This window comes from Hyperoodon ampullatus (assembly GCF_949752795.1).
Source record: "Hyperoodon ampullatus genome assembly, chromosome: 4".
NCBI lineage: Eukaryota > Metazoa > Chordata > Mammalia > Artiodactyla > Ziphiidae > Hyperoodon > Hyperoodon ampullatus.
In genome coordinates, this window is record NC_136917.1 from 149,473,185 (window position 1) to 149,499,627 (window position 26,443).

General features: G+C 38.6%; 1 protein-coding gene across 1 annotated transcript in view; it reads left to right on the forward strand.

The window, feature by feature from the left end:
- GOLPH3 (golgi phosphoprotein 3) overlaps nt 1–20,973 on the forward strand; it is a gene marked incomplete at both ends in the record, with an annotated part of 51,552 nt that extends 30,579 nt beyond the window's left edge. The window contains 3 exons of the mRNA XM_079703445.1: nt 4,913–5,044; nt 10,804–10,918; nt 20,549–20,973. Coding sequence (XP_079559571.1) covers nt 4,913–5,044; nt 10,804–10,918; nt 20,549–20,973 — 672 coding nt within the window. The remainder of the gene's footprint in view (nt 1–4,912; nt 5,045–10,803; nt 10,919–20,548) is intronic.
- Nucleotides 20,974–26,443: the final 5,470 nt, after the last annotated feature.

Below are 26,443 nucleotides of genomic sequence, written 5' to 3' on the forward strand. Positions count from 1 at the left end.
TACCCGTTTTTCATGTTTTATTTATATATATATATTTCACGTTCTATATTTTTTATTCTGTGCTTACATTTTATTATTTATTTATTTATTTATTTATTTAAGATGTTGGGGTAGGAGTTTATTAATTTATTTTTGCTGTGTTGGGTCTTCGTTTGTGTGCGAGGGCTTTCTCTAGTTGTGGCAAGTGGGAGCCACTCTTCATCGCGGTGCACGGGCCTCTCACTATCACAGACTCTCTTGTTGCGGAGCACAGGCTCCAGGCGCACAGGCTCAATAGTTGTGGCTCATGGGCCCAGTTGCTCCGTGGCATGTGGGATCTTCCCAGACCAGGGCTTGAACCCGTGTTCCCTGCATTAGCAGGCAGATTCTCAACCACTGCGCCACCAGGGAAGCCCCCATTTTATTTTTTATATGTGTGTGTGTGTGTGTTTATGTTCTATGAAGGAAAATCACATAATACTTTTGGTTGTATACCTCATGATGTTTGTACACTATGTTTTAAATATTTTATTGCAGGTGGCCAGGCTTTCGAGTTCAGTCTTTTTTTTTTTTTGTTCTGTTCTTGGTTTTGTTGGAGGCTTGTGAGCTGCACATGGTATGACTTTTGAATGTGCCTGTTTTGATTTTCTAGCAGCGCAACTCACCAGGAAAACCGTATTAGGGTCTTAATGCGCCCGTTTATTCTTTTATGTTCCCCTTGTTTTGGATGCATGAACCTAATGAAATCATGTTTCTCTGGATTCTGTGAGGGCAGTATATGATCCACCTCTATTTGGCATATCTCTGCCTCTCCCATTCTATTTTAGGAATAGGAGCTGATTCTGATCATAATCTTGAACTTGTAGGGCCCCAAAATAGTTTTTTTTTTTGGTGGTTGTCCAGCCTCCATCAGGACCCAGTTGAGTCTTCTACAGTGAGTGGGGGACATCCTCAAGATCCTGTGGCTACTAGTATTCCCGGCGCAGTGCTGTTTCTTCATCAGTAAGTTGATTGCCTGGCCAGTGGTTCTCCCTTGGTGTGACCCTGAACTTTGAGCACTAGTACCCTATCCTTGGACTAACCTGGGATATGAAGCTATTTCCTCCATCGCTGGTGGTAGAATCTCATACCCGTTGGGGGGTCTGAAATGATTATTGGCTTCCAAGCACAAGAGCTGTGTAGTGTCACTGAATACATAGTCATAATTTGTTATAATAATCATCATTGCTATTTCTTTCTTTCTTTTTTCGGCCTTGCTGTGCAGCTTGTGGAATCCTAGTTCCCAGACCAGGGGTTGAACCCGGGCCCACGGCAGTGAAGGCACCGAGTCTCAACCATTGGACTGCCAGGGAATTCCCCATCATTGCTGTTTCTTTACTCTCGCACAGTATGGTTGCACACATAGCTAGTTGTGCTTTCGAACCAAATCGTAAACTGCTCGATACTGTCAGGTCTTCCTCACCTATTTTAACCATCTTTTTTTAATGTGGCTGGCTTGCCTTTTTGACAGATAGGGTATAAGATTTTTACTGGGGCATAAACACATTCATGCCCTGAATATATAACCATCCTGTTTAGACTGCAGCTTCTTGTAATTGTTCCAGGGAGTAGTGGTTTATCTGAGGACAAAATCCTCTGGGCAGTGTGGTTGTTACTGACCTGCTCTTATAAAATCGTTTCCACTGAGAAGTCAGGTGGATTGATGGCATGCCTGGATCTGGATGTTCCGTCACCCAGTCTTGTGCCAAGTTTTAAGATGCCCAGTAGCTGACGTGGTAGGCTCTAGTTCATCATTACACAGCTGGGCACCTGTGAGGCCTATGCCACCTGTCTCTTCCCTCTTCCGTGGGTTAAGGTTAGCTCAGTAGTTACAATACCGTATTTCCTTTAATCTAAGGTACCATCTGTTTTAAAATGCCTCCCAATAGCAGAGATAAAAGTTTTTCCCTCAGTTTTATTGAGAGATAATTGACATACATCACTATATAAATTTAAAGTGTACAGCATCATGGTTAGATTTACATATGCAGGCATACCTTATTTTATTGTGCTTCACAGATACTGTATGTTTTACAAATTGAAGGTTTGTGGCAATGCTGCATAGTCAGATGATGGTTAGCATTTTTTAGCAATAAGGTATTTTTAAATTAAGGTATATACTTTTTTTTTAGACATAATGCTATTGCACACTTAAGAGACTACAGTATAGTGTAAACATAACTTTTATATACACTAGGAAACCAAAACATTTGTGTTACTTGCTTTATTGTGATATTGGCTTTATTGTGGTAGTCTGGAACCAAACCCGTGTTATCTCCGAGGCATGCCCATATCATGACATGATTACCACAGTAGGTTTAGCATCCGTTATCTCATATGGAGATACTAAACTTCTAAAATACATGTTTGGGGATCCGTGAAATCTAGTTGTAAGGTTAACACTAGAGATGAAAAGATGTAAAGGCTCTTTAGCACTTGGCAAGGCCTAAGCTGGTGCTCTGGCTTCTCAGTAGTTCTGCTCACATGTGTTGTGACATGGATTCACTGCAGAATCTTGCTGGCCTAGGTCATGACCAGATTCACTTGACTCTTTTCCAACATACTGCTTTCCCTCTAATAGACATAATTCTTAAGGGTGGCGTTGTCATTTTATCCAGTAATGCCATAAAAGTTTTTAATTTAACACTGCCCTTTTTAGTACCCTTTCTCCCCCGCCTCCTACCTCATGCAACTTGCTTAATTCCTGATCCTACTTTTATGATACAGATTTTAGCAGGTGTCATCAACATACTGGACTGTTCTGTTGCTTGGTATGGTTTTTTTGTTTTGTTTTGTTTTTAATTAATTTATTTATTTTTGGCTGTGTTGGGTCTTTGTTGCTGCGCTCGGGCTTTCTCTAGTTGGAGCGAGCGGGGGCTACTCTTCCTTGTGGTGCGCGGACTTCTCATTGTGATGGCTTCTCTTGTTGCGGAGCACGGGCTCTAGGCGCGCAGGCTTCAGTAGTTCTGGCTCGCGAGCTCTAGAGCACAGGCTCAGTAGTTGTGGCACACGGGCTTCGTTGCTCCGCCGCATGTGGGATCTTCCCGGACCAGGGCTTGAACCCGTGTCCCTTGCATTGGCAGGTGGATTCTTAACCACTGTGCCACCAGGGAAGCCCCTTGGTATGGCTTTGATGGCTTCATTTATTTTGGGAATATTGCTCATGTGTCCCAGAAGCTTTGCTACAGAACTGTCCGCGCCCATTTGTCTATTTTCCCACATGAAATCAATTCTGTTTAAGCATGTGTCTTTTTATGTTAATGCCCAAAAGCCGTTCATTAAATGTAGATCTTTGAAGTCTGTTATTAAAGACTCCATTTTGCTAACATCTCTGGATATACCATTAACTCTGAGAGCAGTTGAGGCTGAGGTGTATTTCGTTCTCTGCTAGCAAATGTAAGCTTCCAATGAGTATTGTTCATCTGAAATTTCCAGGCTGCAGAGACAGGGCATGGTCCTGTCTACATCCATCACTGTTTTATGAGGTGTACTCTATCGTTTATAGTTCTTAGAGGCTCACCTAGGAACTCCATCTGTATGTCCAGGCCAGTTGAAGCCCAATAGCTGTAACTTTGATTTTATGTGAATCCATTCCTAGGCTTCCTAGGGCTTTAATTGTTCTGGATGGATACAGAAGCCATCGATTGTACCTAATGTCTGTAAGTTATTGGTCTTATTAACCACTTAGCTGATATCTGGCAGTCTTAATTTAATCAGATCCCTAACACTTAAGTTTAAAAGGATTCCCTCAAATGTAGTCAGTGTTTGCTTTCCCTGCCTCACATTTAAATCTCACTCTTTGAATTGATATTTTTGTTTATCTCCTTGTGGCTCCCTTCATCCCAATTTTTATTTTCCCAAAGGCTTCATTCTCAGAAGTGGTAGCTTTGTCATTTAAGTCCTTGTGTCGGTGGTGAAGTCCCATGGACCGTGATGGTCAGTCATCTTCTTAAATACAAGCTGACCACCATGACCTGGCAACGTACCAAGACTGACCTCAAGAAAGTACTGAAACCAAGGGTCTAGGCCTCCCTATTCCTGGCCCTCCATTCTTCAAAGAATCCATTGACCTGTTCTCCCTCCCATCAAAATTATATGTTACCTTGTTCTGAGCCTTAACCAGAACCAGTTATTGCTTCTGCTTTCTCTTCAGAGTTGGGTGCTTTAAACTAATAGCTGGCAACTCTGCTGGCAAAGTTCATGGCTTCATAATTTGGACAGTCCCAGTTATTAGCTCTCAAAGAGTGCCCTGACTTTATCTGGTGATGCCTGTTTCACTTGAGAATTCCCAGATCCCTGGATGTCTGTCAATCTCATAATGTCTGGCTGTTTTTCCACCTTGGATGTTGCCCTTAAATTTCTCTTGGTGGGGTGGGGGAATCCGATCGCTTTACAGTTTGTTATTCAGAACTTTAGGCATGGCCTCATAGGTAAGTTTTCTGATATATTCTTCCAAATTTAACCTTGTATTTTTATTGTAAACAGCATTGAACGATGTTCTAATTCTCCATGAGGCTACATTGGGCTATATTATTTTTCCTGAGCTTCTTAATTTGCCCACGTATGCTAGTAATAAACGACTATAATCTAAGGTTAACTGAGTGGGTGAGCCCTGATGCCTGCAATCTGAAAGAGCCTAATTAGCACATAACTTAGTGAGTTCCAAAGTTATTTGTTGTTTATCTACATGTAAGGAAAGTGGTGAAAAGACAGTAAGTCCCTGAAAATCCTAGTTTAATAATGTATAGTAACTGTATTTTTTCAGTATTTTAATTTTAATTATGGAAAGACATGCAAGGTAAAAGACACAAGAAATAACTTTGGCTCAAAAGTATTTCTGTTCTTGACTCTGAGTTCAAAGTAAATTAGCTCTTTTGTTTTCTTTTTTAAATAGGGTTACACATCATTTTGGAATGACTGTATATCATCTGGATTACGTGGCTGTATGTTAATTGAATTAGCGTTGAGAGGAAGGTTACAGCTAGAGGCTTGTGGAATGAGACGTAAAAGTCTGTTAACAAGAAAGGTAAGAGGGGGCCTATATAACATCTCCTTTTTAAAGAGTTTGCGCTGCCTAAAAATGAAGACTGTTTCTACTAATAGTTTTCTTTTTTATTGAAGTATAGTTGATTTACAGTGTTGTGTTAATTTCTGCTTACAGCAAAGTGATTCAGTTATACATATACATGCATTTTTAAAAATATTCTTTTCCATTATGGCTTATCACAGGATATTGAATATAATACCCTGCGCTATACAGTAGAACCTTGTTGTTTACTAATAGCTTTCAAAAATTAAAGAAGAGAAGTTGATTTTAAAGCTAAGTCTTTATTGAATCATGCTTCCATATCTTTTCTTGCATCCTTGGGTTTTTGGTTCTTTGCGCATAATGAGTAATGTAATTCATTGTTAGGATCGCTAGCCATTGCATCCTACATATTCAGAAAGACTCCAAACTTTATTTGCTGCTCCTGAAAGCCATGATTTGGAAGACTTGACGTAACTACTCAAAAGTGGTATTGTGCAAATTAACTAGCCATAGGCTGTTGATCTTTTTGCCAGAGTACAAATAGTTTTCAGATCTCTGCCTCCACTGTGAAGGTCTGTGTTAATAGAGGTATTATTGACTAGTTTTTAGAATTTCTAACTTTAACCTCAATCTAAAATATTCAAGACTCTTTCTCGTCTGTCATTGTTTCTTGGGGGACGTGGGGTGTTTCAAAGCTATTTTTTCCTTAATACATTGTCTTATAATGAAATCCAAAAAGTTTTAGGTGAAAACTGAACATTTTTTGATTGATAGGCCAGAGAGAGTAATAATCCTATAGGAAAGAAAGAAATGTATTCTTGAAGGTTGTATGCAAAGTAAACACGGTATGGCAGAAAATATTCCTCGTGGAATATTAAAATTAAATCTAGTCATTTAGAGTCAAATGAGCTGGCATGAGATTAGTTTTGAAGTTACTGTTTTAGATATCTATGTCATAAAGCAGAATAAAGTTTTTATTTGTTTTACTGTGCAACCATAGATTTATGGAGGACAGAAACCTTAAGAATCTGTCATTATAATTATCAATGAAATACACACATTGGTTACTACTAATAGTAGAAATTACAAGTAATTTTACATTAATGTTATGGAGCCCTGACCTAAAGTGAAAAGATTTTGATACTGTTTGTTTGGTTTTTTTGGAACAGGAACCAGTTTTGTGTTGATTATCAACAAATTATTTGCTCTTTCGTTCATTTATTCATTCATCATTTATTTATTTAGTGCTTACGTCTTCCATGCATTGTGCTTGACTCTGGGGATACACTGGAGACCAAGAGACACATGTTCCCTGCCTGCATGGGCTTTTTACTTCAATCTACTTGTTTGTATGATCTTAACTAGGCAGTTGATAGTCTTTTGGAAAAATACTGCAATATGATTTAATCTATTCATTTAAAAATAATGATTGATTATATTAAGATAATACATATATGATAGTTATAAAATCAAATTGTACTTAAAGACTTACAACAAAAAAAATAGCAATCTTCTACCTGCCCTTCCCCACTCCTTAGTCTTGTATCTGGGCGGCAGCCATTCTCAGTCCTTGTATTAGTTTTGTAAGGCTGCTTTAGCAAATTACCACAGACTTGGTTGCTTGAAACAACAGACATTAATTCTCTTTACAGTTCTGGAGGCCACAGTGTGCTGTTCCTTGCCTCTTCTAGCTTCTGATGGCTTTGAGGCTTTCCTTGGCTTCTGGCTGCATCTCTCTCTGTCCTCTGTTTTTACATCACCCTCTCCTTTGTATGTCACTCATAAGGACACTTTCATTGCATGTCGGGGCTCATCTGGATAATCCAGGACAGTCTCATCTCCAGGTCTGATTTAACTTAATTTTTTTTTTTTTTTTAAAGATTAGCCTGAAGCACTTTTTTAAAAAAAAATTATTTATTTATTTATTTATGGCTGTGTTGGGTCTTCGTTTCTGTGCGAGGGCTTTCTCTAGTTGTGGCAAGTGGGGGCCACTCCTCATCGCGGTGCGTGAGCCTCTCACTATCGCGGCCTCTCTTGTTGCGGAGCACAGGCTCCAGACGCGCAGGCTCAGTAATTGTGGCTCACGGGGCCAGCTGCTCCGTGGCATGTGGGATCTACCCAGACCAGGGCTCGAACCGGTGTGTCCTGCATTGGCAGGCGGACTCTCAACCACTGCGCCACCAGGGAAGCCCAGATTTAACTTAATTTTATCTACAAAGATTTATTGGGGATTGGATTCTGGGGGTTAGGACATGAACACCTTTTGGGGGTCACCATTCAGCTTGCTACAGTTTTCACTTATTTGGGCATTTACCTCCATATTTCTAAATAAGCTTATACTGCCATTTCTTGATAAATCAGTTGGAGATGCTCTTTACTTACTTACATCTATTACTTAAAATAGATGGATGTTTGCGGGCCTTCCGTGGTGCCGCAGTGGTTAAGAATCCGCCTGCCAATGCAGGGGACACAGTTTCGAGCCCTGGTCTGGGAAGATCCCACATGCCGCGGAGCAACTAAGCCCGTGCGCCGCAACTACTGAGCCCGCGCTCTAGAGCCTGTGAGCCACAACTACTGAGCCCACGTGCCTAGAGCCCATGCTCCGCAACAAGAGAAGCCACCGCAATGAGAAGCCTGTTCACCACAATGAAGAGCAGTCCCTGCTCACCGCAACTAGAGAAAACCCGCACACAGCAACGAAGACCCAGTGCAGCCAAAAAAAATAGATGAATATTTGGCTTTCTTACCACTTTTTACCCCTACCTTTCAATCTTCCTAATAGAGTTATATCATAATTTTTGGCAAAACAGTAATGATTGTTTTATATTGTTACAACTATATTAATACTGTTTTCTGTAGAGTTAAGTTATATCCTATGATTTCCTTTCTTAGATAGTTTTGTTTTTTTCTAGAGTTAATCCCTTTTTTTAAAGTTTTCTATGTAGCTCTCCTTTTTTCTTACATGCTGCATCAGAGAAAAGTTAGATTATTAATTTTCAGATGTTCAGATACATCAGATAACTCCATTAAAATTTGCCTGTGTTCCAGTCTGGACTGGTTATGCTTTGGTTCTACTGGGACTTCCTGTCACTTTTTTTACTGCTTTCAGCCCCCTGTTTCCTGGATCTAATGTTTTCTTCCACCCTTGTGGGAGGAAAATGTTTTGAGACTTTGCATGCCTGAAAATTCCTTTATTGTACCATATTTCTATTTGACAGATTGGCTGGGAATAGAATGTTAGATTTTTCCCACAGAATTTTTAAGGCATTTCCCCATCGTCCTCTAGTATACAGAGTTGCTGTTAGAGTCTGATGCCCTTCTGATTGTCATTCTTTGTATGATACCTGTTTTTTCTTCTCTGGAAGCATTTAAGATCTTCTGTTTATCTCTAGTGTTCTGAAATTGTGTAATATGCCTTGATGTGGGTCTTTTAAAATACACTATGCTTGGGCTTCTTCAGTCTAGAAATGTGTGTCTTTTGATTTTGGAAAGTTTTATTTCTTGTATCTTCACTCTGTTTCTAGAACTGTATAAGGTGGAGTGGACCTCTTGGCTGTTCTTTATTTTCTTTCTGATTTTTATGTTATTTTTCTTTCTGGTTTGTTTCCTAGCTTTTTTGAGATATAATTGACATTCTCTTGGTCTCTCTTACCTTTTAATCCTCTGTTGAGTTTTTTATTATGGCTTTCATGTTTTTGATTTCCAGGAACCGTTTTCTGTATCATGGCTTCTTATTCTTCTTGTTTTATGGATGTAAGATTTTCTTTTAAATCCCTGAGGATATTACTGCTCTTTTGAGAATTTTCTTTATCTGTGTTATCTGTTTCTTCAGTTCTTATTTTCTCTTTTGGTCTCTTCCTTGTTGAAGACTTTCAAGTGTCTTGTCATCCTTGCTTATTTGTTTATATTTAAGAATGAGGCTTGTCCTCCAAGAAGAAAAACCCTAAATATAAATTATATGTGTGGGCAGGAATATTTACTAGTGGGCCACACATTGCTGAATTTTGTTAAGGAGTTGGAACTTGCTCTGAGTTACTGAAGAATTTTAAGCAGAAGCTGGAATGTCATGATAAGATTTACCTTTAGAAAGATCAGTGAGGAGTATGGATTGAAAAAGGCTAAAACTAGTTCAGGGCAGCTAGTTAGGAAACTTAATCCAAGGAAAGTTAATCAGATTAGGTAGATTAGAATGATTGTAGAGGTGATGGAGAAAAATAGTCCATCTGAGAGAGATTTGGGGGGCAGAATTTCATAAGAAAAAAGATCCAACTATACGCAGCTTATTGTTACTGTGAGACCATTCTCAAAGGGGTGGGCATGCACTGGGTGTTGAGGCCAGATGGAAGTAGATTTAGGGAGTAAGTGAGAAGTAAGAAGTGGTGGCATGACCATAGCATATAGTCATACAATGTTTTCTCCCAAAGTTCTCCTTTCTTTTTTCTTATTCTCTCTGACCCCCTACTAAAAGCATGGTCTAGAATAGTACTTTCCAATCAAACTCTCTGTGATGATGAAGATGTTCTGTATCTGCACTGTCCAGGGTGGTAGCCACTAGCCACATGTGGCTATGAGCCAGACACTTGAAATGTGATTAGTGCAAATTGAGACATGCTGTAAATAGAAACACACTGGATGTTTGAAGACTTACTATGGAAAAATAAGAATGTAAAACAATCTCAATTTATTTATTACATGTCAGTATTTTGGCTATGGTGGGTTAAATCAGATATATTAAAATTAATTTCACCTGTTTTCATTTTTTAAAAATATAACTACTAAAATTTTTGAAAATAGATTTGTGGCTTGTATTTCTGGTTCTAATTATATTTCCATTGGGTCATGTTGTCTCAGATACTATATATATATTTTTTAACCTTTCATAAGATTGAGCAAAAAGGAAAGGATGTATTGTCAAGGACAAGTTTGAGGGAAGACTCCCATTTTTAAAATAATACTGTTAAATTTCATAACATCTTAACAGGTAATGTAAAGTAATATAACAAATTCCACTTTGATATTATAGAATTTCAACTAGAAATTTGTTGTTTAGCCAAGAATGTTATTGAAGGCTATAAAGATCTACTACTTGTTTAAAGCAGTGCAGCGTTTTGTTCTCTCATACCCTACCTCTGGTTTTTCTACTCTTAAAGTGGATTCTGTATCCACCTTAACTTAAAGTTTTGTAGTATTTAAAAATTTTGTGTAATCAGACCTTATTGGTATTTTCAAGGATTCTGCTTATGGTCACAGTTTTGAGAAAACTTTCTCATCCCCTCAATTATATTTCATATTTAAATCTTTATCTTTTATTTTGGTATAAGCTCTGAGGAGCCAGTTTTATTATTATATCTATTGAAAAATTAATTTCTCTACTGATGTGAGATGCCACATTTATTCTATATTCAATTCTTATGTATAATTGAGTCTGTTTCTATAACTAATAAATGTTTAAAAAATGAATTTCTGGATCAAATAGCCCAAGGTTTAGCAGTAAAAGGAATTAAGATGAGTATAAACTGTTCTACCATTTTACTTTCCTAATTATTGCACAGTAGCTAAATTTTCGTTCATGATTGTGGCTAATCTGGTTAGGTTAAATATTGGATTTCCTTAGTATGGAATTAGTTTAAAATCTGAACTTTGATACTGTATGAACACTTGGAGCTTTAAGCATAATGAAGTGTTTGCATAATTGTTTAAGTTTTTTGTTTAAAAAGATCAAGTAGATCATGTGATTCTTGTTGATTACATTTTAGGTGATTTGTAAGTCAGATGCTCCAACAGGGGATGTTCTTCTTGATGAAGCTCTAAAGCACGTTAAGGAGACTCAGCCTCCAGAAACGGTCCAGAACTGGATTGAATTACTTAGTGGTAAGCTTCTGTGTATAAACTAAAAACGGAATTCTCTGAAAGATTTTTGTAAAAGTTTAAAATCCTTTTGAAAGGAACTTAGACAAAATAGCCAAAAGCTTGTTTAGTTAGTTAGGCAATCTGGAAAGTTAATCAGTCACTAAATAGGGAAAATAGTGGTTTTTAAAATTTCATCACCTTTAACAAAACTGAGCAGATGTGAATCAGGTATAGTATATACTTCCTTAGCTTCCTTAGCTCCTGTCATTCTTTATCAAAATTACTTCATGCTACCTTATTCTGGATAGGCTAGGTTAAGCTGTGGTAACAGACAACCCTAAAACCTCAGTGGCTTAAAACAACAGTTTATTTCTCACTCATACTGTAAATCGGTCACAGGCCACTTCATTCTCATTTTGGCAGCTGGGCAGATGGAGCTGCCACCATCTGGAGCACTGTCAGTCACTAGTGTAAAGGAAAGAAGAGAATAACAGATCACCCAGGCTCTTAAATTTCTGCTCACAAATGACGTGTGGTGCAGGTTTCATTGGTCAGAGCAAGTCACATGGCCTCCCCTAACTTTAATGAGACAGAAAGCGCAGCTGTAGGAAGGAACACCTACTTGGTTGATAGCACTAATGACTACATTTATTTTAAAGTTATTTGTGTATTTGTCTAATCTTCTAGATAGTAAACTCCTGGAGTATAGGACCTGAGTTAGCTTGTTGTTCCTCTCTACTGTTACGTAAAACATAGCTTCTGCATACATCTATGCTCATTTCATTTCATGTTCAAATATATTGCTATTTAGACTGTTTTAAAAACGTTTGGGGCTTCCCTGGTGGTGCAGTGGTTGAGAGTCCGCCTGCCGATGCAGGGGACACACGTTCGTGCCCCGATCCGGGAAGATCCCACATGCCGCGGAGCGGCTGGGCCCGTGAGCCATGGCCGCTGAGCCTGCGCGTCCGGAGCCTGTGCTCTGCAACGGGGGAGACCGCAACGGTGAGAGGCCTGTGTATCGCAAAAAAAAAAAAAAAAAAAAAAGTTTGGAGGTTGTCAGAGATTGGTAATTAACATGTCATTTTTCTCACTTATAAATAGAGTTTCTAAAGTAATAGTTGTATTATGAAGATACTCTTATATCAGTAAAAGATTGAGTTTTGCGTGTTTATTTATAATGTGAATACACATATTCCAAACTTAGGTAGTAGGACAATAAATGGGCACTTTATACTATGGCAGGGTTCATTCTTCCTTCTTACTGGTAGAGAACATAAGCTTATTCACAAGTTTGTCTTGATAATTTTTTTTTTTTTTTTTGCGGTACGCGGGCCTCTCACTGTTGTGGCCTCTCCGGTTGCGGAGCACAGGCTCCGGATGTGCAGGCTCAGTGGCCATGGCTCACGGGCCCAGCCGCCCTGCGGCATGTGGGATCTTCCTGGACCGGGGCACGAACCCGTGTCCCCTGCATCGGCAGGCGGACTCTCAACCACTGCGCCACCAGGGAAACCCTGTCTTGATAATTTTGAGAGTTTTTTTTTTGACCACCCTCTTGTAGATCTTCTGATAACTTTCTTTTTACCTCCTTGAGTAAGAGAAACTTTAACGTGACCCTTTTTCCTTCTTTGTGGTTGTGATATTGATGTCATATTCAATTACAATTTTTTTGTAGGAAATCTTTTAAAATTACTTTACCCATTTGATGAAAGTTTGTTTGGTTAAAGCTAGGTACTTACTCAGCACATACCAAGACTATATGTCACAGTGCTCAGAACATTGTCAGCCCTCTTTGGGTGAGCCTTCCACCTATTCAGCAAACTGTGGCCAGCTGACAAAGACTCAGTGAGGGTATGATGTTAACTCCATATGTTAACTATTAGCAAATATGATTTTTTTGAGATAAAAATAGAAGTGCTAATACCTTCTAACTGATGGATCATTTCTACATTCTCTGGAGTTCACTGGCCTAAGCAGTCTTTGTGTTGTGCTCATGTTGTGCTGCTGTTGTTGGCCATTACCACTTCCGGTGGTGCAAATTAGAATTTGTAATTAGGTTCTCAGCTGACCAAAAGGAGGGTTTCTCAAGTTGTAGTTACTTTTTTGGGAGGTAAGTCAGGTAAGTCAGAGTGCTAAAGTTCTTTTTATGGAATATAGTTTGTCTTGCCTTAATGTCAATGTTTTTGATATCCACTTTGGTGCCACTTAGCACGTGGAGGTGTTTACAGATGCTTCATCCATCAACAGTCTCTTTATCTTACATCATATATGTTAATGGCACATTGGGATTTGGGTTAATAATATATCTTAGACCACTGGATTTCCTTTGTTATGTATGCATGGTACACAGGGGGTATGGCTTGCAAAGAGTTGAATCTCACCGTTTAAGGTGGCTGTATATGTATTAAACTTAACCTGTTATGTAACATTTTATGCATGTAGCTTATCCAGTACTCAATGTGTATGATAAATGAAAGTGGTTTTCAACTTGAGCTGTGTGCACTGTTCTCACTTGGTTGAGTGAAAGGAGGGCAGAAGTCTATAAGCTTTTCTCAAAAGTATTAAATATAATTAAGATTTTGTGAAACAGAGTGTCCATTTGAGTTAGGAATTTGTGTAAACCAAGAAGCTAATACTAAGAAAGTGGTTTTAAAAATTTTTTAAACAACATCCTGTGAAGTTTAGGATGGCTGTAAATGTCAAAATATCACCTATAGCACTTTGGTTGCATGTTCCTGATGTATAGTAGGAATGACCTGTAATTTCAGCGTAAAAGAAAGGAATCTGGAGTGGGAGAAGGAGAAAAAAGCACATTTCTTTTAAATTAAGAAAATATCTACTTCCCACCTAGTTAAAGTACTGCTAGTGCTTGCTGATTTTTAATAAAAAAATTGTATCCAACCTAACACCATTTTAACCATTTTTAAGTGTTCAGTTCTGTGGGTCAGTTTGTTGATTTAAAATTTTTTAGTTGCTTCAGAATAATGAGTGGTATCAAATACCAGTTATTGCAGCAATGCTGATGTAGGTACTATGAAACTTAAAAAGAAGTGCTTCCATACTAACAGAATCTTAAAATTCATTTGCAGAACAGTTGTATATTTCTATCTATCTATTTATTTATTTATTTAGGCTGCGCTGGGTCTTCGTTGAGGCATGCGGCATCGTTAGTTGCAGCATGCATGCAGAATCTAGTTCCCCGACCAGGGATCAAACCTGGGCCCCCTGCAACTGGCAGCGCGGAGTCTTACCCACTGGACCACTAGGGAAGTCCCCAGTTGTGTATTTCTAATAACAGATTAATAACAGATTAGAGTTTAACAGTATGGTTCTCTGAAAGTACAGTAGCCCGGAGAAAAGAAATCCTTGGGAGCTTTAGTAGTTGGAGGAAGTCGAACTTGGATTGGGCCTTTGAAAGGTAAAAATGAGACAGAAAGAAGGAAGTGTTCCTGTTCAGAGGGATTAGAGGGGGTGGTAAAATTGGTGGACCTATCCGTACACAGTTAAGTCTGTACTTGTTACTAGGTTTTCAAAACTATGTATTGTACTGTATTGTTGAGGAATACGTGCGTAGGTGGTGAGACTATATGTAAAGAAAAAAGAATGATTAACCTAAGTTTGTTTGGTGGTTTCCTCTGAGGCAGAGAAGACACAAGGGAAGCATCTATGGTCTTGATGAAGCTTTCTTCTTTACCTGGGAGGGAGGATGGATACCCAGGGGTTCATCTTACTGTTACTTACAGTGTGCATATATACATGTTAAAAGTACTGATATTTAAATATTACTTATATATCTTGTTAATTTAAAAAATTAATAAATATGTGTATTTGAGGCAAAGAGTAAAAAGTTTAAAGACTACTTTCTGTTTTCAAGAATAGTATTTTTTGCTTTCTGAAGTCTTAAGACATGTAGCTGATCAGTTTGGTCACAAGGTGTCGCTAGACTGCCAGATTTATGAACAAAGCTGCTTTTTTTTTTGGTAACATGATGTCAAGGAAGATGGAAGTTTTTTGTAGTGAAGTTATTTAGGTGCCTGCCTGTATGTCATTTTCACTGAAATAATTGTTGGGCAGTGGGATATAAACAACCTTTAAAGAACTTTTCCTCTCCGTATATACTTCTCACAGTTTCCTTTATAAAAGAGTGAACTATAAATAAATTCTATACATTTAAAATTTGCTTGTATAACTTATAAAGTCTTTTTTGCATAGTGAGTAATTTAGGATGAATGACAATATGGATCACAGTAACATCTTTTAATCTAGAATTTTGAACATTATTCCTCCATTGGGGGTTTGTTACAGTATATTTAAAAGATATTCCACATTCTGCTTAAATTGAAGCAGCTAAATCTTTTAGTAGATAGTACAGGTTAAACCTTTACTGTACCTTCTCTTCACTTAACCAACTCTGCTCCTCCCATCCCAGTTTATACTGTTGTCTTAAGTATGCTAATCTCAGGGGTAACTTTATTCTTTGGATTTAGATTAATTTGATTCTTTTAAAATAAAAGACAGAAGTGTAAATCAACTAAAATTAAAAAATTTAAAAAACAAAAGCCCAAAGAGAAAAAAATAAAATAAAAGGCAGAAATGTCAGGATGCCAAGACACTTTGACCACTCAGTTATTTATTTATTTAGTTATGTTTGTTTGTTTATATTTGGCTGCATTGGGTCTTTGTTGCTGCGCACGGGTTTTCTCTACTTGCAGCGAGCAGGGGCTACTCTTCATTGTGGTGCACAGGCTTCTCATTGCGGTGGCTTCTCTTGATGCGCAGCACAGGCTCTAGGCGCACAGGCTTCAGTAGTTGTGACGCACGGGCTTAGTTGCTCCACGGCATCTGGGATCTTCCTGGACCAGGGCTCAAACCCGTGTCCCCTGCATTGGCAGGTGGATTCTTAACCACTGTACCACCAGGGAAGTCTCACCACTCAGTTATTTTATTGTGCCTTTTTTGGGGTGTTCAAAATGGTATCAAACAACATTTACATATTACCCATACTGGTTCAGCTTTCTGCTTACAGAATTTTTTCATTTTTAAAAAATATCTGAGGAGGGCTTCCCTGGTGGCGCAGTGGTTGAGAGTCCGCCTGCCGATGCAGGGGACACGGGTTCGTGCCCCGGTCTGGGAAAGATCCCACATGCCACGGAGCAGCTGGGCCCGTGAGCCATGGCCGCTGAGCCTGCGCATCCGGAGCCTGTGCTCCGCAACGGGAGAGGCCACAACAGTGAGAGGCCTGCGTACCGCAAAAAAAAAAAGAAAGAAAAGAAAACACAAAACAAAACCCAAACTGTCGGGTGAAAGTTACAGCAGGCATTTATTGGGGAGACAGTGTGTTGGTACAACAATTGAAAAATGAAAGTCATAACTAACCTTTGAAAGATGCATGCCCTTAACATCAAACTCAAGTAATTTCTTATTCCTCTGGGCTCTTGGTTCATATTGTTTTTATGACCCTATTTTCATCTTATTCTAGCCAGCTAAGTACAGTTAGTTGTTATATTATGAAAGTTCCCTTCATTTGATTTAAAATTTCTAGAGTTAGAAATGTGTGTTACTAGGACTTCCCTGGTGGCGCAGTGGTTAAGAATCCACCTGCCAATGCAGGGGACACGGGTTCAAGCCCTGGTCTGGAAAGATCCCACATGCCACGGAGCAGCTAAGCCCGTGCACCACAACTACTGAGCCTGTGCTCTAGAGCCCGCGAGCCACAACTACTAAGCCTGCATGCCACAACTACTGAAGCCTGCGTGCCTAGAGCCCGCGCTCCGCAACAAGAGAAGCCACCACAGTGAGAGGCCCGTGCACCGCAACGCAGAGTAGCCCCTGCTCGTCACAAGTAGAGAAAGCCTATGTGCAGCACCGAAGACCCAACGCAGCCAAAAATAAATAAATTAAATAAATAAATTTTTAAAAAAAGAAATATGTGTTACTAATGTCTGCATTCTCAGTACCTAGTATGATTTTTTTAGACCATTATAAATAGGATAAACTCTTTCTGCCAAAGTGCTGATTCTGCACATGGATAAATAATAATAGCTAACATTTATTGTGAGCTTACCATGTACCAGGCTCTATTCTAAGAACTTGATATGTCTTTAACTTAATCCTCATAATAACCCTTGTGAGCTGGAAAGAGTTGTTTTCATCACTTTACAGATGAAAAGACAGAGGAATAGGTAAGAAGCCTTGCCCAGGGTTGCACTGCTAGGAAATGACCAAATTGGAATTCAAATCCAAACAGTCTGGCTCCAGAGCTTGCTCTCATAACCTATTATGCTGTGTAGTGCTTCATCAAGTAACTATTAATGATTTCTCTTTTTTTGTTTTTGTTAATGATTTCTTAACATTAAATGTAGGTGTGGGCTAATTTAACACCAGAAATTGAAAGTAAGTAGAATTTCATTTATTATTGAGTTATAGTTTTCTTTTATACTGTTAAGTTTTAAAATCTAATAGGGCCCCAAATATATTTCAGCTCTTTTACTTTTTGAAGTTATCAAGGAAATTGAATGCAATGATTGTTTTTCTTTTTGTGGAAGCTGATTTGCCAGGGTTTTTAATTTGAAAAGGTTATCTTGTTTTCTTTATTTTTATTTTTTGCTTTTAATCTTTTTGGCTGTGCCTCGTGTCGTGTGGGATCTTAGTCCCCTGACCAGGGATTGAAGCCGTGCCCCCTGCAGTGGAAGCATGGAGTCTTAACTACTGGACTGTCAGGGAAGTCGTGGTTATGTTTTCTTTAAATGTAGAAGATGACTTTCATAATGATTCATGGTACCATTTCTTCATTATTTAATTGACAGTTTTTTTTCAAGTCCCTGGTTTTACAGCGTGAATAACAAAATGTAAAATGGCAGTTCCAGATCATTTAGCCTTTAAAAAAGAAAAGCTCTCATTTTCCCTTCATTGTGCTCATGTTTTCCTTTAAATTATTTAGATATTTATAATAGCCATTTTAAACTCCTTGTCTGCTAATGCCATTGTCTTTGTCATTCCTGGGTCAGGTCAGATTTGGTTGACTTTTTTTTTTGGTTGTGTGGCATGCGGGATCCTAGTTCCCTACCCAGGGATCGAACGTGCGCCCCCTGCAGTGGAAGTGCAGGGTCTTAACCACTGGGAAGACACCAGGGAAGTCCCTGTTTGACTGTTTTTGTTGATTTTTTTTTTCCCCTTAGTTTTGGGTCACATTCTCCTGCTTCTTCACAAGTCTAGTAATTTTTATTGGATGCTGGACATTGTGAATGCTATGTTGTTGTGTGCTGAATTTTGTTTGTCTTTAAAAACTGTTGAAATTTGTTTTGCTAGGCAGTTAAGTTACTTGTGGATCAGTTTGTTTGTAAGCTTTGTTAGGCCAGGTCTGGAGTAGGCTTTACTCAAGGGCTAGTTTAGCCCTATTACTAAGATGTGATCCTTCTGGAATCCTTCCTGAATGTCCTGGGTGTTCAGTGAGACCTTTCCACTGAGTCTAATTGCAATTCAAATTTTCCCTAGCCCTGTGTGAACTCTTGGAATTGTTCACATTACAACTTCCTTGATTTTTTTTTTTACGTTGTTTTGTGGAGTTTCTCACCATAACACATGTGGCTTTGTTTTTAGCCAGACTCAAGCGAACACCACGCAGATTTCTAGAGCTCTTATTCTGCATAGTCCCCTCTTCTCCAGTGCTCTCTGCCTTGCATAGTCCAGCTGCCTTAGCCTCCCCCAGCTCTGTTCTCTGCCTTTTTACACAGTGTGAGTCCTGTGCTCTACTTGAGGTCTTCTGTTCTGCTCTGCTGCCTGGCATGTGTCTTTGGGTAGTAAGCTTGGGCAGTAGTAGGGCTCAGTGAGGTTTCTCTCAAAGGTCACGGCTCTGGACTGCCTTTTGACTAGCATCTGAACAGTTGTTTCATATATTTTATGCAGATTTCTAATTGTTTAACTCCAGAAGGCAAGTCCAAGACTGATTACTCAATCATAGCCCCATATTCTTCAGTGTTAAGTCATATGGCAAAATAATTTTGAATACTAATACATTTTAAGGCAGCACTTTCCACTAGAGCTTTCTGCAACAATAGAAATGTTTTATTTCTGTGATGTCTGCTCAGTAACCTCTAGCCCCACTTGGCTATTGAGCACTTGAAATGTGGCTAGGGCAACTGAGGAACTGAGTTGTTTTCCCTGCTTATTTATTTATTTGGCTGTGCCGCAGGGCTTGTAGGATCTTAGCTCCTTGACCAGGGATCGAACCTGGGCCCCCTGCAGTGGAAGCATGGAGTCCTAACCACTGGACTGCCAGGGAATTCCCTGAGTTTTTTTATTAATTTAAATTTAATAGCCCTATATAGTTAATGGCTGCTGTAGTAGACAGTACAATTTGTTTTTTCTCAATATTATAAAATTTCAGCTTTTGCATATAATAAAAGTGCTGGTGGTTGATCTCTAACATGTCCCAATTTAGAAAGTTACTATAGTATTTTTTTCAAATTACCCAAATAGTTACATGTTCGTTGGAGATTATTTGGAAAATACAAAAAGTACAAAAAAGAAAATTTGTCACATATAATCCCCCAAATAATCAAGATTAATATTTTGATGTATTTCCTTCTAGTCTTCTATAAAGAAAAAAACTTTTAGTGAAAAATATTTAGTTTTTTTTTTTAAGATTTTTTTGATGTGGACCTTTTTTTTTTTTTGCGCTACACGGGCCTCTCACCACTGTGGCCCCTCCCGCCACGGAGCACAGGCTCCGGACACGCAGGCCCAGCGGCCATGGCACACGGGCCCAGCTGCTCCGCGGCATGCGGGATCCCCCCAGACCGGGGCACGAACCCGCATCCCCCACATCGGCAGGCAGACTCCCAGCCACTGTGCCACCAGGGAAGCCCTGATGTGGACCATTTTTAAATTCTTTATTGAAATTGTTACAGTATTGCTTCTGGGCATTTTTGTGTGTGTTTGTTGTTGTTGTTGTTTTTTGGCCACAAGGCATGTGGGATCTTAGCTCCCCGACCAGGGATCCAACCCGTACCTCCTGCATTGGAAGGTGAAGTCTTAAACCACTGGACCGCCTGGGAAGTCCCTTGGTTTTATTTTAAGCATTTCTGTCTCAAAGGGAAATATGCATAGATGACAAGATTAAAATGATGAAAATGTTTTGTCCTTCTATAATTAGGTTTATATTATTTGTCAGCAAAGAATAGGATTGCCTAAACAGGCTTTCCCAGCTTTATAGGTCAGGTATATGTAGCAGTTCAGGAATAACTTATTAATCAGGAAACTTTTTAATTCTTTTCTCTTTTTGTTGCAGATGGGTGTTTTACAGAAAAGAAATCTTATATTTTGCTAGTGGCTGCTTTTTGACAGTAGCTAGAGAGAAGCCAAACATAATTTAATATTGATATTTGGCTTATTCCGCATTAGGGGAACTGGTTTGGAGACCGCTTTCAGCTTGAGTAACTGTTGTGCCTGAAAATCATGTGCCAGGTGCTTAGAAACCAAAGGCCTGGCCATCAAGGGGTTCATGGTTTAGTTGGCAAGAAAACATAGTTGGATTTTCTTCTGTTTCTCTGGAGGAAAAAAAGTCAAATGTTGCTGTTCATTTTAACAGTACAAAATTTAATAAGATTAGCAGATAATACCTGTCATTTCTAACTTCGGGAATCTTTCTTTTAGGTGAGACATGGAATCCGTTAAAATTGCATTATCAGTTAAGAAACGTGCGGGAACGATTAGCTAAAAACCTAGTAGAAAAGGGCGTGTTGACAACCGAGAAACAGAACTTCCTTCTTTTTGACATGACGACACATCCCCTCACCAACAACAACATAAAGCAGCGCCTCATCAAGAAGGTGCAGGAAGCCGTTCTCGACAAATGGGTGAACGACCCTCACCGCATGGACAAGCGCCTGCTGGCCCTCATCTACCTGGCCCACGCCTCGGACGTCCTGGAGAACGCGTTCGCGCCCCTCCTGGACGAGCAGTACGATCTAGCCACCAAGCGGGTGCGGCAGCTCCTGGACTTAGACCCTGAGGTGGAGTGTCTGAAGGCCAGCACCAACGAGGTGCTGTGGGCGGTGGTGGCCGCCTTCACCAAGTGACCCTGCACAGAACCGAGCGTCCTCCTTTCTCTCGCGGGAACCAGTCGTTTTTCTTCCAGGGACTCCTGGTTTTCTGCAGTTTGTACTTCCCACACTATAATTGGCTTTTGTTCTATGAAATGGTGGGTGGCTTTTTCTTTTGTGTATGTATGCAGGATTCTGCTGGTACGAGAGGCCTTCCTCTTTCTGTTGTGAAAAAAGTTTCACCGCCATACTGGCATTCCATTGCTCGTTGCCATCCTCACTGTTGCCCGTTTGGGTTCTGGTGTGCTTTGACTGTCAGAGTACCTCCAGGTTCCTCACACGCACATCTTTTGGATTACCTCAGGTTGAGTTTCTCCCACATGTGCATATACATCTCGCATTCTGCCTGCAATTCAGATGGAAGTCACAAAAAGGCCTTTAACTCACCAAAGGTAAATATCTGTATCTATTAGGACATTTTATACATAGACCTCAGTTGAGATGTATACTTAGCAAAATTATTTTTAAATTGAAATACACAGTAAATAATATAAAGTGCCCCTTGGATCTTGCTTTCCATGTAAATCTATTGTATTATTACACTTGTCATAATTTTAACTATTAAATCATAAAGGTCCAATTGTTTCACACAGCCAGTTTGGGATGAGCTGCATTCCAGTTATGCTGTATATAGTTTGAATTATATAGAAGTTGTTCCTTCTTCTGGCCACCACTGCCCATCTTAGTATTTTGCAGGGTTTAATTAGTTGTACACCTGGTGCCCCTTACTTGCTACAGTCATTGTAATTTGATGGCAAAATAGACCTCTCATCATTGAAGGAGAGAGAAAACATGTGTGTCTAATTGGTCCCAAGATTTTTTGAGCTGTGCCATTCATGGTACTCTGCCTATGCATCTCCTTTCTGGAATTTTTTTCAGTCTTATTATTTTTATCATTTCTGTAGAGAAGAGGCTTGTGACCAGTACTAATCTTGAGTACAGTTTTATCTTTTTCTGTCCACAAGTAAATTAATGTCTGCTCTTAAATAAATATCTACTCACACTTTCTTGGGGGAAAAAAATCAGATGTCAGCACTAGCAGATGTTGCATGTAAATCGTTAGCAAGTAACGACTACAACTCAGATGATTAAGAGTTTTGTAACAGAAAGCTCTGCTATGTTTTAATTTTTATATACAATTATGATAATTAGCACATTGTAAGAATATAAACCTTTGCTTTTTAGAGTTTATTTTTACTATTTCTTTATCATTGTTTATCGTATCACCATTGGTTTCATAATGTAAATACTATATATTGAACAAATTAAATGTCAAATTTTTTATTACCATAGTTCATGTTACTAGTGGGGCTTTCAGGTGTTTAGAGACTTTTTTGGTTAACATTCAATTCAGAAGTACTAGATGGTGTATAACTCTAGAGTTGAATTTTAAAGGATTCCCTAATATGTATACTATCTTTTTATCTGAAGTAATAAATAAACTATGATCTTGAAAGTGCCTGAATCAGAGCAAGCATGTCATTTGTATTTTTGTATTCTGATTATTGTGGTTTTAGTTTTCTTTCTGATGAAGTTTTACTTAGCCTTAGTTTAGTATGGCAGTATTTCTACGCAGGGGTTGGCAAACTTTTTCTTACTGGGCCAGATAGAAAATATTTTAAGAAAATATTTTAGGCTTTGTGAGCCATATATGGTATTGCAGCTACTCAACTCTGCTGAATGAAAGTTGCCATAGACAATACAAATAAATGGGTGAGGCTGTATTCCAGTAAAACTTCATTTACAAAAATAGGCAGCTGGCCATGGGCATTGGTTTGCCAATTGCTGTTTTAACTCATGAAAAAAGATTTTTTTTCTCCATTAAAATAACCTCCTTTACCTCCCAAAATGATAACTACTGGTGGTAATTAAGTATAGAAAGTATTAATTTATAGTTTCTTCCCACAAAATGGATACTTGAAACTTATACCATGTCCTGAAATTTCCTTTTAGGTGAAGATTTACTGTTTTCCTCCAGCAGAGAGTTTAGAAATGAGGTAATGGTTGTTTCTAAGGTACTCTTGGCTTTATAAGCCTCATCTGTATTCTCAAGCAAGGAGGAAAGGGCCTTACCCAAACTTCTGTCAGCGTTTGTTTCAGAGCAGAGTGCCCGTCAGCTCTACCTATGTGTGACCTCAACTTCAGTACACGTTTGTGTCTCCAGAGGAGAGGACAAGTGGTACCGTCCAGAGGGGAAGGTGTTATCTAGAACTCCTTCTCCCTGTAGAAGGCCGCTGTTTACAGTTCTCTGCAAGCAGGAATGGTGTGACTCCAGGGACATTATTCTGTGTGGAAGGAGCAGTATGTCCGCAGGCTTATGCCACTTTTGTTAAAAGCCTTCAGATCCAAGAATCAGGCAGTGAGTTTTAATATAATAAAACTTAACTGTGCAATAATAAATCGATTTCTTCATATGTTTAATTGCTGAGTGTTCCTTAGAATAACCTGGCCTGGAACAATGCTGTAACAGAAGGGAGAAAGGAAGGAAACTTCCTGAATGCATGTTCTGTGCCTAGTAAAGTATTTTATATCTTGTTTTGACCTCCCCAAACTGCAATTACTATCTTCATTTAATGAAGAACAGGCTTGGAGAGGAGGGGTTGCCCAGTCTCACATTATCTGGTAAGTGTTTGAGCTTTTAATCCTGAAGTGATTGAAAACAGTAATGGCATTCAACCATAATTTTTCCTTTCTTATTTGGGGACTAGGAGGGGGCTTCTTTTCCTTAACAGAGACAAAAACCACAATAGCGGGCATGCAAAAAATTCTCATGGTGGTGCAAAATACAATGATAAAAGGATATCCCTGTGTTATTCTGATATCTTGGTATAACTTACATAAATTATCTTTTGGGGGTGAAAAAGTTGACTAGTTCTATATATTCTCAGGAGAACGAAGCATCATCAGATGTCAGTTGGCCAAGAAATCCCTGGCCTGCTGAAGCAAGATTGCCTCGTGGCCTCTGATGCATTACGTTACTCAGTTCTTCCCCTCGTTTGCAAACAGGTGGGTACAATACTTTTTTAAAGTATGACAAACCCTTGAATTTGGCCACCACCTGAAGGAAAGTGAGAGGGGCTGGTATGTGGTTCAGTGGCAATATAGGACCAATGAGTGATGACATCCAGCCTGATGATGACAGGAGTCGATGACTGCCATGCATGGCTACTCTTGCCCCAGGAACATGGAAACCACTAGTCACAAGTCTATGTGAGGTATTTATGAAGTTTAATTCCAACTCAGTGGCCTCTCCATCTTAAATGCAGATATTTATATTGTCAGATAACATTGTTCCATTTCACTTTCATCCCGATCAAGATGACTGACAACCTGAGGTAATTTCTAATTCATTGCAGCCCACTGGGTCCCAGAATGATAGCCCTGATTCTTGTAAGTTCTGCATGAATGTCGTATGTTCTTTAATAGCACCAAGTAAGGAAGTGATATTAAGGTTTGTCACCTTGCAGGCTACTTACTCTTCAAAGAGGCATGGATGGTAAAGTTAGATTGATACCCATACTTCCTCAGCCCAATATTAGAATTATGTAGGCAATTACTCCTGATAGAGCAGTGGTATAACTGTGATTCCCACTAGCATCATTATATACTGGTGTGCAATTTACTTTTTGCACTTACATTATAGAGAACTTTCAGAATAAGCACACATCATTCTCTTTAATCATTTTTGGCTTCATTGTATAATTTCTCCCATTAATGGACATTTGGATTCTTCTCATGTTCATTATTACAGACATTGTAACGTATATTTTTGTACATATCTTTATATTTGATTTTTATAGGAGGAATTAATAGAAGTAAGTTTGCTCAAAGACTATGCCTTGAAAATGTAAAAGATAAAGCCAGATTTTCTAAGATTCATGTTAAGTTCCACTTCAAATAACGTGAATGCTGGTTTCCCCACACCTTAGCTAATACCGTAGAGGGTGTCATCAATCCTGGTCTTTGCCAAGGTAATAGTGAGGAGAATGGTCAAATTATTTTAATTATCGAAGGGTTGATTATCATTTACTATCTTTATTGGTAATTTGGTTTTTTTTTTCTGTGAGTTACCTGATCATGTTCTTTATTCATTTTTCTAATTTAGGGTATTGATCTTTTTATGTATTGATTCACCAGGACTTTCCATATATTGTGGATATTAACCCTGTGTCTGTGATGCAATTGTTTTTCTCAGTCTTTGGAGTTGGTATATATGGTAAGTATTTTTTTCCTTTTTTTTTTTTTAACAATTCAGAAAAGTGTAAGGTGCAGTAGTGCTTAAGCATGGAATCTGTGGAGACCTTAATTATCATACTAAAGAGATCAGCATGGTATTCAGTTTTGGGGATATATATATATATTTCATAAAAATTTGGGGAGGTATGATTAAATATAACAAATATAAAAATCATGAACAATATGTGTAATTATATGTGTATATAAAGGTTTCATGTAATTTTTATGATTAAAATACAAATGGAAAATCTCATAAATTAATGTATAGGCTAGTGGATTATCTTAAGGCGAACATGCTTGCAGCCATCACCCAGGCCAGGAGATAGAACCTTGCCAGCTGTCCAGAAGCCGTTCAAGGCTTCCTCCTAATTACAACCTCCCTTAAGTCTCTATCCCAACCCAGTATTCATCTTTAATAATTTTGTTCTGTTTCATTTTTCATTTTATATGTCTTTTTTAGTTTCTCTCAATCTATAAGTTCTTTCCCTCATCTCTTATTTTTTTCCTTGAGGAATATTTGTTGATAAAATTGGATCCCTTGTCCTGTTGTTTGGATTTTGCTGATTGTAGTATCCACATAGTGTCGTTTAATGTGTTTTATTGACCTCTACTTCCTGAGAATTGGGCGTTAGATCTGAGGCTCTGTCAGATTCGGGTTGGTTTGTGTAGGCACCTGTTTCATCGGTGGTGGTGTGTTCTTTCATCCGGAAGCACGTGGTGTCTCTCTTTTTTGTGATGGTTTGTGATAGCAATCTTGCTGTTCAGTTCTTAGATCCTATGATTTATTGAGGTTGCATGTGGTGATATTTTAACTGTTATCATTTCTTCTTTGTTTATTAGCTAAAATATTTCTATAAAGAGAAACTTCACCTTACCTACAATACCTTTTAGTACAGTTCATAAAGGAAAGGTAGGAGAATTTCTACATTTTATTTACCAGTTTTCAAAATAGACTTGGTTCCAAAGCATTCTCCAAAGGTGACTGATTAATTTTCTTTAAGTATCCTGAACTTGTGGAAATTAACATTCTTTTATCATCATCATTTTCCTTGATGAGAAGTAGGATTCTTGATATGGAAAAGTAGAGCTATAGCTTTAAGACAGAAGATAGAAAACCCTTGTAGTTCTAAATTCGAATCAGAAGTATTGGTGTAAACTTACAGGGTACTTTATTTCTTCCTTTTTTATTGTGGTAAAATATACGTAACAT